The sequence below is a fragment of the Peromyscus eremicus genome, chromosome 23 (assembly GCF_949786415.1).
Source record: "Peromyscus eremicus chromosome 23, PerEre_H2_v1, whole genome shotgun sequence".
Classification (NCBI taxonomy): Eukaryota; Metazoa; Chordata; class Mammalia; order Rodentia; family Cricetidae; genus Peromyscus; species Peromyscus eremicus.
In genome coordinates, this window is record NC_081438.1 from 39,717,524 (window position 1) to 39,737,088 (window position 19,565).

The 19,565-nt window shown below is 45.2% G+C and overlaps 1 protein-coding gene across 1 annotated transcript in view; it reads left to right on the plus strand.

Annotated features, from left to right (window-relative positions):
* B3glct (beta 3-glucosyltransferase) overlaps window positions 1-19,565 on the plus strand; it is a 93,947-nt gene that overhangs the window by 36,269 nt on the left and 38,113 nt on the right. The window contains exons 5-7 of the mRNA XM_059248978.1: window positions 11,980-12,056; window positions 13,028-13,139; window positions 16,781-16,917. Coding sequence (XP_059104961.1) covers window positions 11,980-12,056; window positions 13,028-13,139; window positions 16,781-16,917 — 326 coding nt within the window. The remainder of the gene's footprint in view (window positions 1-11,979; window positions 12,057-13,027; window positions 13,140-16,780; window positions 16,918-19,565) is intronic.

The window sequence follows — 19,565 nt, forward strand, 5'->3', positions numbered from 1 at the left end:
TTCCTCTCTCAGAATGCCTTCTGAGACCATTCCTAAAAGTTGCCCTGTGAGGGGCAATCAGCAGTTAGCTTTTATCATTTGAATATTTATCTGATAGCTCAAAATATCCGTGCCTCCCACGGTAGCAGATTCCCAGAACTGCTGTTTATTTATTCATCGCTCCTATCAGGTTGCACGCTGCTCTGAAGCCTGCCAAAAAATCAAGGCGCAAAAATGGAATCAGTTCTGTGATTACGAGTCTCCTCCTAGCTGCTCCCTTTGTGTTGGTGGGGCCGTTACCTGGGCTTGCTTTGCCTCAAGGTGCTGAAACACGGTCTTATTAAAACCACAAACATTCCTCATTATTACAGCGTGAATAAGAAGTAGATGCCTGTGCTAACTCTATGTGAAATTTAGTAGTGAGCTCCTAGTGGCTGCTGGAGTGGCGGAACTATTTTTCTTGTGTTCTAGAATATTCCCGCTTGAAGTATGACGTGCAGTTTATAGTCACCTTGATGTTTATAATTTTCTTGTTTTGTTTTTCAAGACAGGGTTTCTCTGTGTAGCCCTGGCTGTCCTGGAACTTGCTCTGTAGACGAGGCTGGCCTTGAACTCACGGAGATAGGTTGTCTGCCTCTGCCTCCTGAGTGCTGGGATTAAAGGCCTGTGCCACCACCTCCTGGCCGGTTTCTAATTTTTAGCATCATTTTTTTTTTTTTTCTAATCAGTAAATTATCAGGTTTTACCCAGTGCCGACTGCAGCTGTAGGTTGCTCCGGTGTGAAAGATTATAGAGGAACCTTAGAAAAGGGGCATTCCAATTCTTTTTACTTTGAAGGCAAGCGGTAACTGTTTCATGCTGTGCATGATGCCATTCGGTAGAGGTTGGGTGTACAGCACAAACATGCTACTGTACTTATGCAGCGGGCGTCTGTAACTTTATTAGGCCCGCTTGTCTATATGAAAAGGAGGTTTTAGACACCCCGCAGGCTTGTGAAAACCGCGATGTCCTTGCGACACTGTTTAAGAAGCAGGGCCCAATGTAGAGAGTGAGTTGGTTCACATCGGTTTTGCGTTTGAGGTTGGAGACGATGGAGGGGTGTGAGTCCTGTGAAATTAGGTAACAGAGAGGGGGAAATCAGCCAAAGGATGTGGATTCATATCACAGTTCTGGAGGTAACAATGTGAATTCTCAGAAAGGTGTACTCTGGGATGCCTGGCGGGGTCTGGAGTTTGAACAGTCATCCTTGTGGGGAAGAGCAATCATGTGTGTGGGGGGGGCGGCAAACTAGAGTCCTTTCAGGTTAGAATGGAGAGAGAAGAATGTTCACCATGGTCGATGAAATATCAGGTCCCTAAATAGGAGGGCAACTGCGGGTTTTGAAGGAACGCCATTTTTCCTATAGGTTTCTTTTCTTTCCTTCTTCTTTTTTCTTTCCCTGCTCTACCGATGGAAAAGTGATGTGAAATGGTAAAACTGACTGTCTAGAGAGGCATGCAGGCGAGGAGCTTCGTGAAGGAAGGGCCCCGGAGAAGCGTGTGTGTGCCGCTTTCCTAATAAATCAGGCACCGGAGTTGATTTCTGTTTAAATACATGTTAGGTCCGCGGCATCTGGTGCCAATTATGATTTGAATTTCGGTTTATGAGCCCAGCACGATTCCTTCTCACAGGAATTGTTTGTGTTCCTCTTCTCTTGCTACAGCTACGTTGTGATGCAGAGAAAGGCTGTCATCTGGGTCTTTTTTTTTTTTTTTTTTTTTTTTTTTAACTTAACCTTCCACAATGTGGCGTCTAGTTATCAAGGGTACCTGCCTAAAATGATGGGAATGGAAGGAGTTTCACCATAAGATGAAGTGGGAAGAAAAAAGGAAGGGAGACACAAAGCTTAACAACATCACGGGGATCCAGGCACCTTTGAAGGTGGTATGATGACAATGTCCATTGCGTTCAGCACAATGAAAAGCTCCCTGTAGATGGGGGGGGGGGGGCAAGGCAGTAAGTCACTGTAGGAGGACTGGGTAGGTGGAGGGTGTTGTGGGGAGCAGGGACCAAAGTTCAGAACGATGCTGCAGACTGAAACATGGGCTGAACGGTGGACAAATTAGACTTTCACTCCTCCAGACAATCAACCAACAGAGAAAACACCGCAAGTGAGTGGTGCTTGATTTGGGTACGGGCAGATCACTCTGCTTTTGGCCACAGTGGGACGGTGCCAGCTCCATTAGAGCCCCTCTCCCCTGCCCTCTTCCCTGCCCCTCTCCCCGGCCCCCTCTCCCCGGCCCCCTCTCCCCGGCCCCCTCTCCCCGGCCCCCTCTCCCCGGCTCCCTCTCCCCTGCCCCCTCTCCCCGGCCCCCTCTCCCCGTCCCCTCTCCCCGGCCCCCTCTCCCCGGCCCCCTCTCCCCGCTCCTCCACATATAGCTTCTAATTTCACCGCCTGCTTTTGTGGGGAGACTCTAAGGCTTATTTAAAACCTGGCAGAACCTCAGCCTTGCCAATAAATTATTCCTCTTGCTTGTTCATGGAAAATTGTGGGAATTGCCATTTTCTGGAGCTGAGTTAGTCAGGCCTTGGCTCATTAGATTAAAACAACCCCATCTCCATAAAACAAGCCGGGGAAGCTGGCAGAGCCTGGCGCAAAGAGCCTGGAGAAGGACGGCCTCACACTTGGTAATTTTAGAAATGTGTTTTATTGGCAGAGAGACGGTGCGAGGTACTTCATTAGAAGGTTAGTGTTGAGAATCAGCAGTGCGACTGATTTTATGCAGCCTTTTCTTTTTCCATCTTTTTTATTTGTATTATTTATTTATTTTTTTAGATACAATCTTTACTATGCAGTCCTGGCTGGCCTGGAACTCACTGTGTAGACCAGGCTGACTTTGAACTCATACAGATCCACTTGCCTTTGCCTGCTGGTGCTGGGATTAAAGGCGTGGGATACCACGCCTGCCTTGCCTCAGCTTTTTAATATTATCACTATATTTTCCTTTTGAGATGAAAACAAATGGGTGCTTATTCACTCACAACTCTTTCTTCCGGGTAGAGATTGACAGATGTTAATTTGTCATATAAGGTCTTTTTTATTACATTGGAGACTTTATTACAGTGCTGTTGAATAAGAAGTTATCCATCCTTCCATCTACTGGATATCTATTATTCATTTTATGAATATATATTAATAACATTTTTGTACAATAATATATTAATAATCATATACAATGATAAATATATAATAAAAATAAGTAATATTATTAATAAGTATTTTTTGCAAGTAACTGGGCAAAATATCCCAGGAGAAAAGAAATTCTTTCACTAAAATAACTGTTTCTTTTTAATCCACAGCTAGGATTCTTGGAAGCATCTTTTCTTTATTTTAATGCTTTAAAATGTCATTGTGTATTCATTTATTTTGTGTCTGTGTCTTCTGATGCATTCCTGCCGTGCTGTGTGCCGTGGAACTCAGAGGGCAGCTTACTGGAGTCAGTTCTCCCCTTCCATAATGTGGATCCCAGGGACTGAGCTCAGGCCGTCAGGCTTGGTGCCTGAGTGCCGTTTCCTGCTCAGCCGCTACCAGCTCGGAAACATGCCTTTTATACACGTGCCTTTACTTAGTGTATGCATGCAGCACAGGAAATAGAACATTGCGACTCAAGGTGGCGGTTGCCCAGCAATAATGAAGTCTTCATGTGGCTGAGAAGCCATCTCATCAATATTTGTTGTCTGCCTTTGGCTGGCCGGTACCTGGAGTATTTGCTGCCCTAGATACCTGCCCTGTGTGAGTCTGGAGAAGCTGCGTTTCTTTGACTTTTGCTTCCCAGTCCATCACTGAGGAAAGTCAAGGCAGGAAGTGAAGCAGGAACTTGAAGGAGAACCCGTGGACGAGCACTGCTTGCTGGCTCACTCACTGGCTCACGCTCAGCCTGGTTCCTTTTACAGCCCAGGCCCACCTGCCTGGGGTTGGTGCCACCCACAGTGGACTGGGCCCTCCCACATCAATCATCAGGCAAGGCAATCTCTTGTAGACATGACCGTAGGACAGTCGGATCTGGACAATCCCTCCTTCGAGACTCCCTCAGAGGACTCTAGGCTATGTCAAAGTGGTAGCTGAAGCTAATGACAAAGGTCGTGAAGGAAGCAGGTGGCAGGTGCTCCGTTCTCCCAAGCGTGGCAGACACCCTGTGATCCAGCATGGTCAGTGGGATGTTGTCGTGTAGGGTCTGGAGTCAGGAACCTGAAAACGCAGATGGCTTTAGGACTCTGTCCTCTAGAGGTAACATCAGTGTCATTGGAGACAGGAGGACCAAGTTGAGAGTCAGTACATGAGGCTGGGCGGTGGTGGCGCACGCCTTTAATCCCAGCACTCGGGAGGCAGAGCCAGGTGGATCTCTGTGAGTTCGAGGCCAGCCTGGGCTACCAAGTGAGTTCCAGGAAAAGGTGCAAAGCTACACAGAGAAACCCTGTCTCGAAAACCAAACAAAAAAAAAACAAAAACAACAACAAAAAAAGAGTCAGTACATGCAGGTGAGTGCCTCATGCAGGTGATGAGGTGGTGTCGGCAGGGGCAGCCTCTCCGGCTTGCATGTCACTGGGTGTGGTACCCTGCTCTGGGTCAGGGGGCTTGTTGTACTGTGGGGAACATGTGCTTCCAGATGGGTGAGTTGCTACATGGCTGCATACAAACGTAACACCCCAAGAATACAGGCAAGGACACGTCTAACCGCACGTGGAAAGACACGTACAAGTTAGGGCATTTGAAGCAAGCCTTGAGATTGTAAGTTTGCTGGGTTCCTGTGGATGGAGGCAGGAGATGATGTCTGACTGGATGTATGAGTGGATGAAGAAAAGAAAGATGTGCTGCTACTCTGAGCCAAGAGGCTGAGCTCGTGTTTGGGAAGGTGGCGTGTAAGGGACCATCGAGACATCTAGTGCGTAGGGCCAGGCTTGGAGTGGAGACAGTTGGGACCTCGGTTGGCATCATAACTGGTTTTCACTGGGTGCACATCACCCTCATTCTTATTCTGGGGCCCTCGCTGTGCCCTGTGCTTTGCCATTTGCAGGCAGGAGCGCATCATTTCACTCCTGGCCAGTCAGCTTTCTGCAGAAAGGAACCCGCTGTAGAGAGAGAGGTGAGTGATTTGCTTGTACCACCTCTGGGGGAGCCAGGCCAGAAGCACCCGTCAGCAGGTCTGCATGGCAGTCATTCTGGGTTCGTTAGTGAGCAGTGGCTTCTTAGGCCAGCCCTTGACCTACATCGGCATTATGGCTGGCTTAGGTCCTTGTGATTCTCCGGTAGATTGGGTTCTGAGTGGCCTGGCCCTTATTGGAATGTGAGACCCCAGCGGACGGGGACTCGGTGGCTCTCTTCTTCAGCTCTTGATTATATATATTCCTGTAGTCGCGCCTGGCGCGTTAGTTACCTGTCTGTGCCGTGATGAAACACCACGAACAAAGCAATGTACGAAAGAAGGAGATGGTGTGGGCGTGTGAGGGTTCGAGTCCGCGATGGTGAGGACCGGCAGCGTGCAGGCGGCAGGCATGGTGGCCAGAGCAGCGAGTTGAGAGCTTGTAATTTGAAACCGAAACGCAAAAAAGACGGGGAGGGAGACAGAGGGGAGGGTGGGTGGAGGGAGAGAGACAGAGAACACTGGGAAGGGTACAGAGGTTTTGAAACCTCAAAGCTGGCCGCCTCCTGCAAGGCCACACCTCCTAGCCCTCCCCGAACAGCGCTACCAACAGCTGTGGGTACCAAGTGTTCAGATACGTGAGCTCAGAGGGACAGTCTCATCTCCCTCAGGCCACCGTACCTGGTACATAGTAGATGCTCAAAACATACCGTAAAGCAACAGTGATAATCATAGTTGTTAAGTGCGTGGCATGTAATAACTCACTTATCCCCCCTGACGATTGTGTTAGCTCATTACAGGAAATCAGGCCCGCAGCTAGTTCAGGGAACTCTCTGAAGGTCACATGACTCAGAAAAAAAAAAAAGCTAAGATTCAGATGGGAATACTTGGCTCCTAAAAATCAGGTCTTTAAACACCAAGGTTTACTGCTTTTATGAGGAAATGATTAGTTAAATATATATGTGCTATAAAAATATATTTAGTAGTTCAGTTCAAAGTACATAGCTTGTAAATAAAATTTATAATGCTGTAATACATTTTCTTTCTGGAAAAAAACAGTTAATGATTAAGACAGGTATATGGAAAAGATATATATACACACACACACACACACACATACATATACTTGGGTTCTTGGAAAGAATATTAGTATAGTGTCACTCATAATATTCTAACCTATAAACGAACACTATATTTAAAGGTTATAAATCTGTCTCATATATGTTCCAAGAAGCATATCATACAGCCCTATTATGACAATAAGCATATATCTCTTACAGAAGGAGTTGTAATAATAAGCAGATGTGGATTTTTATTATAGTTTACTTGTTGGTCTAACAGCTCAGTTCGGTGCCCAAGGGCTACACAATGTTGGGGTTAGATTTCAGGATCTTAGCATCTTTACCTACCACCTGCACACGTCTTGGTGATTGCTCTCTGATCTAGCACTTGAGGCTACATGGTGGGGTGATGAGGACGTAAAGTCTTGATCTTCAAAGCTTAGGCCAGTGTATGAAGGTAAGGACAGATCACAATGGCTGAGAAATACCTATGGACGAAGAGAGACCAGGGGCTGCAGAGATGGCTCAGCAGTTAAGAGCACTGGCTGCTCTTGCAGAGGACCTGGGTTCAGTTCCCAGCACCCACGTGACAGCTCACAACCATCTGTACTCCAGTTCCAGGGGATCCAATGCCCTCTTCTGGCCTGTGAAGGCTCCTGCATGCATGTGGTGCACACACATACACATATAAAATAAATTTTTGAAAGGAGAGATGAGCAGTTGAGTTAAATCATTGAACCTTTTCTTCCAGACGGAGGCAGAAAGTTGAGAGTGGTACGAAGCTGAATCTGTGAAATGATTAAACTTACTGACAATGGCTGAAATATTCATGTGCTTTGGTGTATATTCACTTGTGATCCTCTTCATTTGTCCTGTTCATGTCTGTAGACGTAAAATCTTCATGGTTCCCCTCCGTGTGAGGGTTGGTGGTCTTGGGCTATGGATGTAGCTCAGTACTTGCTCAGCGCCACAAAACAGAACCAATCAGATGACTAAGTCGTTTCTCAACTGTGACCCTGGCCTCAAGGCCCCTTTCCGAATGAGGAAGATGAATATGTGTATACACCGGGACCCACCGATGCATTAGACTGCTGGCTTTAACTTTGTTTGCTGGGGCTGGAGAGATGGCTCGGTTGTTAAGAGCACTGGTTATTCTTCCAGAGGACTTGGGTTCGATTCCCAGCAGCCACAAGGTGGCTCACACCCATCTGTAACTCCAATCCCAGGGATCCAAAGCCCTCTTCTGACCTCTTCTGGTACTGCATACATGAGATACAGAACTATACATGCAGCCACACACACACACACACACACACACACACACGTTAAAGGTTAAATTTGTTTGCTTTCAGTAATCATTGTCTGCTTTAAATATGAGCATGTGTCTTGCAACAGATGAGTTCAAAGGAAGTGCTGAGGCATCATCCTGGGGGCTGTCTTTAAAGAGATGATGGCACCCAGGAGGTGGTGATGAGGCTGAAGTGGGCTTTGGTTTAAACACGGGGATCATATTGGTAGGTTAAAAGTCCTGTGATCAGTCTTTGTGGTCCCCTACTCTTGTGTTTACCCACATTTGACCAAATGTATCTCTCATCCCTGTGTGCTGCTTCTGTTCTACGGTTACCTGTCTGCACACATCTGCATAGCCCGTTGGATTTGAAACAGTGCCTGGCTGGGGCCAGGCCGCATTAGATGGTGGGCACCTCTACTGTCCTCAGAGTAACCACACAGCATTCTCTTTATCTTCTCAATTTTTTATTTGGAAACTCTTCTGCCTCCTCCCCTTTCCCTCCTCTTCCTCTTCCTCCTCTCCTCACAGGTTTGGTACTCACTGTGTAGCCCAGGCTGGGCTTGAATTGGCAGTAGTACTCCTGCCTCAGCTTCTTTATGCGCTAGGATTGCAGGCATAAGCCGCCAGTGGTTGTCAACTCTGAATTTTCTTTTCTTTTTGTACGCATACATGTGTGTGTGTGCATGTTTGTGGGTCTGTGTATATGGATGTGTGTGCACATATATGTGTGCGTGTGCATGTTTGTGGGTCTGTGTATATGGATGTGTGTGTGCATGTGCATGTGCATGTTTGTGGGTCTGTGTACAATGGATGTGTGTGCATGTGTTTGTGTTTATGGGTACACACCCCTGTGCAAGCCAGAGGAGGTTGTGAGGTGTCCTGTCCTCTCACTGTCTGCTTTACTCTGTGACAGGGTCTCTCACTGACCTGGAGCTTGCTGTTTCTTCTGCTAGGCTGGCTAGGCAGCAGACCTCAGGGGTCCTCCTGTCTCTGCTCTCCACATTGTTGGGGTCACAGCCATGCACAGTCATGCTTGGCTTTTACGTGTATGCTGCGGAATCCAAGCTCAGTGAGCACTCTTATCCATGAGGCCATCTCCCCAGTACCTCTTTTTTTTTTAATTTTTCTAATTTTACTTTTCAGTGCAGTGGATCAAACCCAGGGATCAAATATTAGGGATCAAGCACTCTACTCCAAAAAATGCTCCTTTCCAATGGCTCATTGTGTGTGTCTAAAGGTGCCATAGAGCTGATAACATAGCACCTTTAAACACAGTCTAAATCTTGTAGTGATGGATTAAACATAAATTAAATCATTTGATAGAAAATCTCATTGTGGCCTTTTAAAACAATTCTTTTTAGATATTATAATTGTGCCTGCATTTTGTGTGTGTGTGTGTGTGTGTGTGTGTGTGTGTGTGTGCGTGTGTGTGTGTGTGTGTGTGTGTGTGTGTGTGTGTATGTGTGTGGTGCATCACACATGTATGTGGAGTCAGAGAACACTTTGTGGAGTTGTTCTCTTTTTCCACCTTTATGTGGCTTCTGGGGATTGAATTCTGGCTGTCAGGTTTGAGCAGAAAACAGCTTTACCCATGAACCCCCTCACCAGCCCCTATTGTGACTTTGGATTATTTCGAAGCATGGGACAAGAATATAAGCTCGGGCTTTTTAGCTAGATTAGACTAAGATGTCTTTATAATTGAGGTGAGCTCGGCTTGCTCTCACATCAGTCAAGATTCCTGAGTGTGGCAGCTGGCACCTGCTTGCCACTTTTGAGCACACATTCAGGGACTGTAATCCACAAGACACGTTTATTAAATACTTCTTAAGAGATACAGGGCCACAAAACAGACAGAAACCTGGCCTTTCTTGTAGTCACAAATAGAAGTAGGTAGGAGGAGACCTGTCAGACAATTTAGTGAATTAAAAGTAATGAAGTCAGGAGTAGGTTTAGTCCACTGCTAATCCATAGAATCTGTTTCAGAAGAGGGTTTTACTCCTGTGTTGTGCTGGCTAAGCTCTCGCTGAATTTGTATTGTGGTAGAAGTCATTCAGAAGCTGGCATCAGCCTCTGCCAGCAAAGTGTCCTTGCTATTGGCAAGGAAGCCTGGGACTACCTGTGGCTGCCATACGTCCCACCACTGGGATGTGGAATACATATTTGCAAGTGGAAATCTGAGGAATATTCCATTCCTCTTGTGGTGGTTGGAATGAGAATGGCCCCCATAGGCTCATACATTTGAATACTTGGTCCCCAGTGATGGAACTGTTTGGGAAGGATTAGGAGGCGTGGCCTTGTTGGAGGAGATGTGTCACTGAGGGTGGCTTTGAGATTTCAGAAGCCCACTCCTTTCCCTGTTAGCTTTTTCTGCCTCATGGTTTTGTCTCCAGATGTGAACTCTTAGCTGCTGCCAGAGTGTCAGGCCTTCATGCCTCCTATCATGCTCCCAGCCTTGACTGTTGTGGACTCTAATCCTTTGAAATTTGTAAGCCCTAAGTAAATACTTTGTGAGTTGCCTTGGTCATAGTGTCTTATCATAGCAATAGAAAAGCAACAAAGACAGAAGTCGGTACCAGGAGTGGGGTTTGAACATGAAGAGACATGTCTGTTGGACACCGTAAGCCCAAATTAAGCATTTTCTTTTATGAGTTGCCTTGGTTACAGTGTTATCACAGCAATAGAAAAGTGAAACGTGTTTCAATTTACAAAAAAGATATGATCATATGGTAACTTTACTGAAGGCTTTTGGAAACATGTAGCTCGTGATTCTGTCACAACAAAACAAACCGTCACTTTCTGGTTCCCTCAGTTCTTGCTCACATGGGAAGCTGCTTTATTATAGGAATCATACCAGCTTCTCTATTTGACATAAAGATGTTTCCATTGTTATAATACTTTTATCATAATTTTATTTTGTTTTGTTTTTCAAGACAGGGTTTCTCTGTGTAGCCCTGGCTGTCCTGGAACTCGCTCTGTAGACCAGGCTGGCCTTGAACACAGAGATCCACTTGCCTCTGCCTCCTGAGTGTTGGGGTTAAAGGCGTGCACCACCACCCGGCTAACTTTTATGATCATTTTAATGGCTACTTTGTGACTCATTAGCACTTGCTTTCCATCTCAAGATGTTCACAGTATTTGCTGTACTTCTTATCTGGTTCACATGAACGTCCACACATAATTATTTCAGTATTATGCAAATATTAATATCATTAGTTTATACATGGTTTTTGCTCTTCTGTAATCCTCCATGAATATATATATGCTTATGTGCATACATTACAGTTTTTAAAAGGTGATGACAATTTGTGCATAATTCAGAAGCAACGGTAGAGAGGCCCTGAATTATTGATTTTGTTCTATCTTGGGTAACTGTTAATTCAGCCTTTAGGCTTGCTTTTTTTCTGAGCGTGTCACATCGTTCGTCTGATCTGACTTTTGACTGTGTTTTTCAAATTTGTGCGTGAACACTGGAACAAATACTACATAGAAGAAGAGAGTGGGGTGAATTTGATATCCAGCGGCAGCAATTTATATTAAAAGCTACCTCCTCTTCAGCAATGCATTGGTTTGTACTGGAGGAGTGGTGTGGAGTCAAAGTGATTTTGACACCCTATCTCAAGGGCAGCATGTGTGGGTGGTGTGGTGGTCAGCGCGGCGTGTGTGGGTGGTGCAGTGGTCAGCGCAGCGTGTGTGGGTGGTGCGGCGGTCATTGCGGCTGCCCCCATAGCACTCCAGATGATAGGAGCTCATTCTTAAATTCCTTGTTGGGGTCGCCCTGAATTCACTTTACAGCTGACCCACAGTAGGAAACACAGTAGCGTGTGTTGCAGGAAGAGGCGCAAGCATGTGAGAGAAGACGTTCGGACTGCTGGCTTTCCTAACGACTTGAAATACAGCAAGCAGCAGTGACGTTTCAAGCTAACGTGCACAGCCTTGGGGTCGTTACACTGTCTGCATCCGTGTGTGTTTATGTAGCCATGGTGCCTTATTTTAGGCTTTCTTAGTTCCTTCTGCATTTATCAATTTGTGGGCCTTTCAGTAAGCCATTCCTATCGCCTGAGTAATTAAGGTTGGTAGGTCTAGTATTTAGACTTAGAGAGTGGTGTTTCTATGGTGCAAAACATCTTTAGAGGGATTTTTGGGTATTTTAAGCACAAAGTTGGCATGCGAGGTAGATGGGATATTGCATCGTTTTCTTCAGACAGAGGGTTTCACAGAGCATGCTTTGCCTCTGTGTGTATAAAGGTTTGTTTTGTGCCCCTGAGTTAACCCTGACAAACAACCCTGGCTTCTCTCCCTGATTACATTTGCAAATCTCCAGTTATCCTCGTGAGCACTCTTGGGGTCTGGGGGCAGGGAAGTGGGTTGATCTCCTCTGAGACACGCTGACGTCATTGCAGTAGACCCTGAAGCAAAGTGAGAGACAGGGTGATGCTAAGGGTAGCGTGGCGACTCTGGGGACAGCAGCGTCATTTGCATTTTTGAGGGGTTGTTGTATTCTTACTCTTCCTTCTTGTTATGTTTCCAGGATCTCCCCAGAGTGCTCCTTCTCCATCAGTTGGCGAAGCAGGAGGGCGCTTGGACCATCCTTCCCTTGTTACCGCAGTAGGTACCTTTAACTCAAATGCTGTCAATCATTGGCGTTTGGGCCTCCGCACTCTTGCGTATCTTAGTAACTTTTTCAAATTGTTAAGAGGTTATATGTTTCCTAAGATACTAAGTGGAGTAAGTTTGAGTTTTATATTTTGCAATTACTGTATTAACTAGATTTCCTCCCCATGATTGGCTCTTAATAGTAATTAGTTTTTGCTTACTTTCTTTTAAAAATGATTTACTATAGTTTAGTTACTATATATATATGAGTATTTGCCTGCTTGTGAACTGCGTATTACCTGCATGCAGTACCCACAGAGGCCAGAAGAGGGCATTGAATCCCCTGGAACTGGAGTTACAGATGGTTGAGAGCAGTCATGTGGATGCTGGGACTCAAACCCAGGTCCTCTGCCAGAGCAGCCAGTGTGCTTAACTGCTGAGCCATCTCTCCAGCCCCATAGTTTTTATTTTGAGATGTGTTTTTTATGAATGCTTCATACTCATGTTTGAAGTTGTTCTTCTAAACTGATGTTGTGGCAGAATGAATTGTAAGCACCCTTACCATCTGGAGACCACCGGTCCCTGGATTTTCTTGCAGTCGAAGCTGAGACACAAAGCTGAGATACAGAGAACAGTCTAGACGTTTTTCCTTCTGTTTACCCTTCACCCATTTCCTAGATACTGGTTTAAGTCTTACTATAAACTCCAAAAAAGAAAAAAAAGGAAAAAGAAAGAAAAGGAATATTGCTGGGTAGTGGTGGCGAATGCCTTTAGTCCCAGCATTCAGGAGGCAGAGGCAGGCAGATCTCTGAGTTCAAGGCCAGCCTGGTCTACAGAGTGAGTTCCAGGACAGCCAGGGCTACACAGAGAAACCCTGTCTCAGGAAAAACAAAAACAAACAAGTCTTACTGTAAACTCATCTGCTGCACTATATAGTATGTGTGCTGTGAATCCATTTGCCCTAACCCAGTTTTTCCCGTCAGCTTTTCTGTAACGTATAGCAAGAATTCAGCGTGGATCTTCTTCTGTGAAGAAGAGACGAGAATACGAATCCACAGACTCCTGGAAGCACTCCGGCGATATGACCCGTCTAAGGTGCGCACGACTTCAAAACCAGGTTTTGACTCGGGGGACGATAATTCGGAAAAAATGTGATTTTGATTAAGAGATCTTTGATATAAAAGCTTGGTTTCTGAAAGATCTCCTGTAAAATTCTCTGAGGTTAATAGCTGACAAAGAGCATAAAATGAGCCATTTTATGTGAAAAATGTATATTTTTCTGTGTTGGCAGCATAAGGAAGTTAGAAACAACAACAATACCTTTTTAGAGTTACCAACCAGTTTTCCATAGGAACAAAATTAAATAAGCCATTTTTCTCTGTCGGAAAAGGCCACACATATAGCACACAGAAGTGGTTTTTATTTATTTATGTTTTATTTTATCTTATGTGTAGGGATGTGTTGCCTGCATGTATGTGTGTTCACCATGTGCAGGCAATGCCCACAAAGACCAGAAGAGGGCGTCGGATCCCCTAGAACTGGAGTTACAGATGGTTGTGAGATATGTGGGTGCTGGGAACCAAACATAGGTCCTCTGTAACAGCAACAAGTGCTTTTAACCACTGAGCCATCTCTCCAGCTCTCAAACGGATCATTTTGATGTCTTACGATCCTGGGTCTGATATCCACATACCCAACTCACAACCTGATCACTTGGGATAAGCAGACTTGGATTCTTTCTGGTATTCGTAGGAACTGGCTCCATCCACACCGAGGCTCACTCCAGACAGGAGTGTGGGTAATGTCTGGGGGTGCCGGCCACATGTGCTGCTGCAGAAAGAAAACCCCGACAACACTCATCATTAGATTGGTTTCTCAAACACCGCCTAGCTCATCCCTGCAATGAAAACCACCGAGTCTGGTGGATCTTAAGTGTTGGAAGGATCCGTTATGATTTCTTTCTAGTGTTGATTTCTGAGAAGCTACTAATAAAAATGCATGGGCAATGCCGGGCGGTGGTGGCGCACACCTTTAATCCCAGCACTCGGGAGGCAGAGCCAGGCGGATCTCTGTGAGTTCGAGGCCAGCCTGGGCTACCAAGTGAGTTCCAGGAAAGGCGCAAAGCTACACAGAGAAACCCTGTCTCAAAAAACCAAAAAAAAAAAAAAAAAAAAAAAAAAAAAAAAAAAAAAAAAATGCATGGGCAAGCCGCGAGGTGGGGGGCAGAGTTAGGAGCGGGTTTGGCCAGTCCTGCCCCGTGATGCTGTCCCGCAGCCCTGGGCATTGCTGCCGTGTTTAATGCAAACCGTTTGTGAGGCTTTTGTTTCCTTCGGACTTGAATGTTGGGGTTCCAGTCTCTTGCGTTTGTGTCATCCCAAGACTCCTGCCCCATTACCTGTGGTTCTAATTCTGCAGGGAGGTGGTGACTCACAGTGACTTTTTAATGAAAATTAGAGTGATAAATGGAAAAAGTTCAAAGCGAGTTCACAAGAAGCAAGTTCAGAGCAGAGGCCAAGGGAGAGGTTTGCCCTTCACTTTTGAACTCCGCAGCACGGAGAGAAGAAAATGCTAGAATGTTTTATCTCTCTTGAAAGTAGCGTGACAGACTATAGATGACGTAATGTGGAGGTCAGCCTAAACCAGTGGGGCTCGTTTCCTCTGCTCTTGGAAATCTTAGGAGAAAAAGAAGGCAATAGCAACACAAACAAGCCATATCAAAATAGTAACTGCAGCGTGCATCGGGGAACCAGATGTTTTGATTCCGATACTGTTTTCCTTGCTACCTTCCAGTCATTCTTAGAAATGCAAACTTGGGCTCTTGTTCAGTGTTTTAAATGTGTAAGGTTAAGTAATTGAAGTAATTGATCTCAGTGGAAGTGCCTCCTCAGCTGGTTCTGTTAATCTCCTCTGTCTTGTTTGAACCTGTCTTTTCCACTCCATAGTATGGTTTTAATAGCTGTATATCTGATAAGGCACTTTGATATATTTTTAACAGCAGTGGGGCGTGGTGCTGGCTAAGGGTAATTCTAGTAGAATATCAGCTATCTTTCCAGATTTATCTTTTTTATTATTGTTCTTTCCATGAAGCCACTAAGAAAGCTATTCATTGGGAAGGAAGATGTACGGTCCTTTCCATGGTCTCTATTGAGTCCTTCCTTAAAATAGTTTATAACCTCAATAAAAACATTAATAGACTATCGCGTGTGCTTTATAATAGCTGGGCATTGTAATCAGGAGATGAAATAGGACGTATGTTTTGTGTAAAACAATGTTGTCATCGCAGATCTAGTCGTGAAAGCTCAGTGAGAAGGGGGTGAGGGGACCCTGAGGACGGGGCCTCCAGGTCTGGGAGCAGCTCTTCCTGTCCCAGGCGCCATCATTTTCTGACACCTTCCGTCATTTGCTACATGCATGTCTCCTGGGCTTGCTTTTCCTCAGTGGCTGTGGCGGTCTGAGCCAGGCTGGATGTGGGAAGTTTTGACTGCACTTGGAACACAGATATTATTCCTCTGGCTGCTAGAGCCTGGCACGTGAGGCTCAGCCCGGTCTTGCTGCCTCTTTCCCATCAGGCTCCCCACACCTACTGTGTGCCGGACGCCGGGCTTTCTTACCATTGAAGATTTCAGCCCCCCTACCCCGGGGACTTCACCCCAACTATATTTACTGTTCTTTCTTGGATTCTTCTTTTCATTGGGGGTTTCTTGATGTTATGTTTGCCTCAAGAGGTTTCCCTCTCTTTTCTGGGACACTCCCCCCACCCCATCAGTTATTGCACTTACTTTAATTTCTGTCCACTCTGTATCACAAGCCACATCCCTGCTTGTTGTAGGTTCTTGATAAATATTGAGTGAGTGAATGGATGAACTCTGGAAGGAGGTTTTCAAAGATTTATTGACAACCTCTGTGGTTGGGGCTGGAGAGATGGCTCAGTGGTTAAGAGCACTGTCTTCTCTTGCAGAGGACCCACGTTTGAATCCCAGCATCCACTGGGCAGCTCACAACCATCTGTAACTCCAGTTCCAGGAGATCTGGTGCCCTCTTCTGGCCTCTATGGGCACTGCATGCCATGTGGTGCATAGACAAAACACACAGGCAGAAGACTTGTTCACATAAAATAAATAAATAAATATATAAATATATATATATATATATATATATATCTTTTATACTCTTACGTAGAGCAGTCTATGAAAATAGCACTTAGGCTGGCAAAATGGCTCAGGAGTAAAGGCATCTGTAGCCAAGACTGTCAAGTTTGAATGCAAGGACACACAGTTGTCCTCTGACTTACACATGTTCACACACACACACACACACACACACACACACACACACAATCAAAATAATAAGGCAATTTACAGTGAAGAAAACATCCTTATATTTATGGCACACAAAAAAATGTAGGCAGTAAGACAATTTTTGAACATTGAAAAAAATCTTATATTTATACTATAATGTAGGCTAATATTTTTCCACACCAGTGACCTGACCTTGAATCATCATCTTAACTATAAAGATTGTGATAGATTTATTATCATACTTGTGTTAATTATATTTTTATTTGGATCCTGCAGAAATACATAATTTATGATAACTCTGTATGCCAAGATATTTAGTTAACTAAATAGTTTAGCTCTAATATTTTAGTTAACTAGTTCTGGTGCTATTACTTTGTTTTCAGTCTTACATGAAATGGCTTTTCAAAAACAATGGTATGTCATGTTTTCGTTGAACAGGAATGGTTTCTAGGAAAAGCATTGCACGATGAAGAGTCGACCATCATTCACCATTACGCCTTCTCCGAGAATCCTACAGCCTTTAAATATCCCGACTTCGCTGCTGGCTGGGCCCTTAGTGCCCCACTCGTAAATAAGTAAGAGCTTTTTAGACGTTTCGGGGAGTGTCTTGTGTCACCGAGTTTTGTTCCTGATGACTCAGATGAGTCTTTCAGAGGTGTTCTGCGGGAGTGGGAAAAAGTGATGGACGGGAGGGTCTTGCCTCAGCTGGGTCCCTTACGGAGCCAGGCAGACACATCACTCCCCTTCTGTCTACTTCCCAGTAGTTTCTGGCAGAATAAAGTGACTAATAAGTCATGAGTCTAAGAGAAGGTACCAAAGGGCCAGAGAACACGGAGGAATCGTGACCGTTGTGTGGGGACCTCCTGTGCGACCATGTGACTTTGAGACCAGTAAGACAGTAAACAGTGACTTGCAGGGATTGGAGAGGATGCTGATTAAGGGACTGACTATGCAGATACAGCACGGGCCAGGCTCTGGCCAGCTCCCGAAGAAACCCTGGGCAATCAGGTCTGGCTGCTTGTGTGTGTAGCTGCAGAGTAAAGGGGACTGAGTTCAACTAAGGAGAAATGTGGCTTTTGTTAGCTTATATTAATTATTCTTTGGAAGGTGGAAGACTGGAACACATCTATGGCCTTTGTTCAGAGATGGAAGGGTCTCTCTCATTTTTCCTTGCATGTCCTATTTCTAGGATTTGGGGTCTTGAAAGTGTTTTGAGCTACTGTAGAGAAGCACGCGCATGTGAGTTCACAGCTGTCCTGAATTTGGGTTTGGTAGTTTTGTAGATGTCCTCTGTCCCAGTCCAGACTCCACAGCTGCCCAGTGTAAGCAGAGCTCCTGCTGAGATAGGAGAGACCTCAGGGTTTCGTTGTGTGGCTGTGTGTGTAGGTGTCTTAATCTGGCTGGCTATAACAAAATACCACAAACAAAGTCATTTATAAGAAAGAAAGGTGCATGCCTGAGAGTTTGGATGTAGATAGATTTTTTCTTTGGGCCACCAGCTCACAAAAAATGACACGGAGACTTATTAATTATGAGAGCTTGGCCTATAGCTTAGTCTTGTCCCACCAGCTCTTATAACTTAAATTAACCCATTTCTATTAATCTACATTTTGCCTCATGGCTCTTTACCTCTCTTCCATCTTGCATTTCCTGTTTGCTCTGCCTGTCCTCTAGGACCTCTCCCATGCCTAGATTTCTCTTTTCTTCTTCTTCTTCTTCTTCTTCTTCTTCTTCTTCTTCTTCTTCTTCTTCTTCTTCTTCTTCTTCTTCTCTCTCTCTCTCTCTCTCTCTCTCTCTCTCTCTCTCTCTCTCTCTCCTCTCTCCCCTCTCTCCCCTCTCTCCCCTCTCTCCCCTCTCTCCCCTCTCTCCCCTCTCTCTCTCTCTCTCTCTCTCTCTCTCTCTCTCTCTCTCTCTCCCCTCTCTCCCCTCTCTCCCCTCTCTCCCCCCCCTCTCTCTCTCTCTCTCTCTCTCCCCTCCCCCCCCCCCCTGGAAATCCCGCCTAACCTCTTCCTGCTTAGCTATAGCCATCCAGCTCTTTATTAAACCAATCAGAAGGTGCCTTGGCAAAGACACATCTTCACAGTGTATAAGATTATTCCACAACATTTGGAGGCTGGAAAGTTCAAGATGAGGGAAGTTACAGTTTCAGTAGCTGGCAAGGTCTGTCCTCTAAGTTTAGCGCTAACACCAACTCACTGTGACCTCTGAAGAGCACAGCTCCCTTGGACTGCTTTTGGATGGCTGCAAATGCCTTTATGATGGCTACTGACCCCCTCCCCCTCCAAAAGATGAAAGCCCCTTCTCCTAAGAGGAATCTTATGTAGTCAACATAGGAATGTAAGGACACAAGTATTCATCAGAAGCTGTAGCAAACTATGGCTGACGGAATTGGGTTAAGAGCCTGGATTTTTTTTACTTGGAGTTCAGAAAGCTCCCAGCATGCCCCTCTAATGCTGGCAAGATAGAGAAACATGTACCAGGTGACCTCTGCATTCAGTGTCCTCTGCTCCTTACCACACTGAACAGTGACCAACACATGAGAGCTTTAGTCAATAACCATGGTCTTTCTCTGTCCATCCATCCATCCCTCCCTCCCTTCCTCTTCCTCTGTCAGCAAAACAATCAAGTAAAAAAAAAAATGTACACTCTACCACAGCAATGAGTCAAACTCTGGTCCTTTAGCTATGTTTCCCCGGATGTAGACAAGGAATAAAAAAAATAAGATAATTAAGCCCATCTAGTATTGCAACTATCTGTGGCAAGATTTATTAAACAATTATTATTAAAGCTTGCTCTCTCCCTTCCCCTCTGTGTGTGTGTGTTGTGTTGATTGCCCACTGAAAACAGCTAACAGTTTGAAAGTGACCTTAAACAAACCAGCTCTTCACCATAAATGTTGGAAGCAGCATGTGGATATAGGTCGATAACATCTGACTGTGATTTTGAGTTCTATTCTGGGCCAGCAAATTCTTTCCTTGTAAACTCTGGTTAAAAATTTGATCAAGGGTCTGGAGAGATGGCTCAGTAGTTAAGAGCACTGGCTACTCTTCCAGAGGACCCTGGTTTGGTTCTCAGAACCCACATAGCATTTCATAACCATGCGTGATTCCAGGTGCAAGGAATTCAGCGCCCCCTTCTGGCCTCCTTGGGCACTGCATGCAAGTGGTACATGGGCATACTGCAGGGAAAGCATCATAGAAATAAAATAAGTACGAATTTTAAA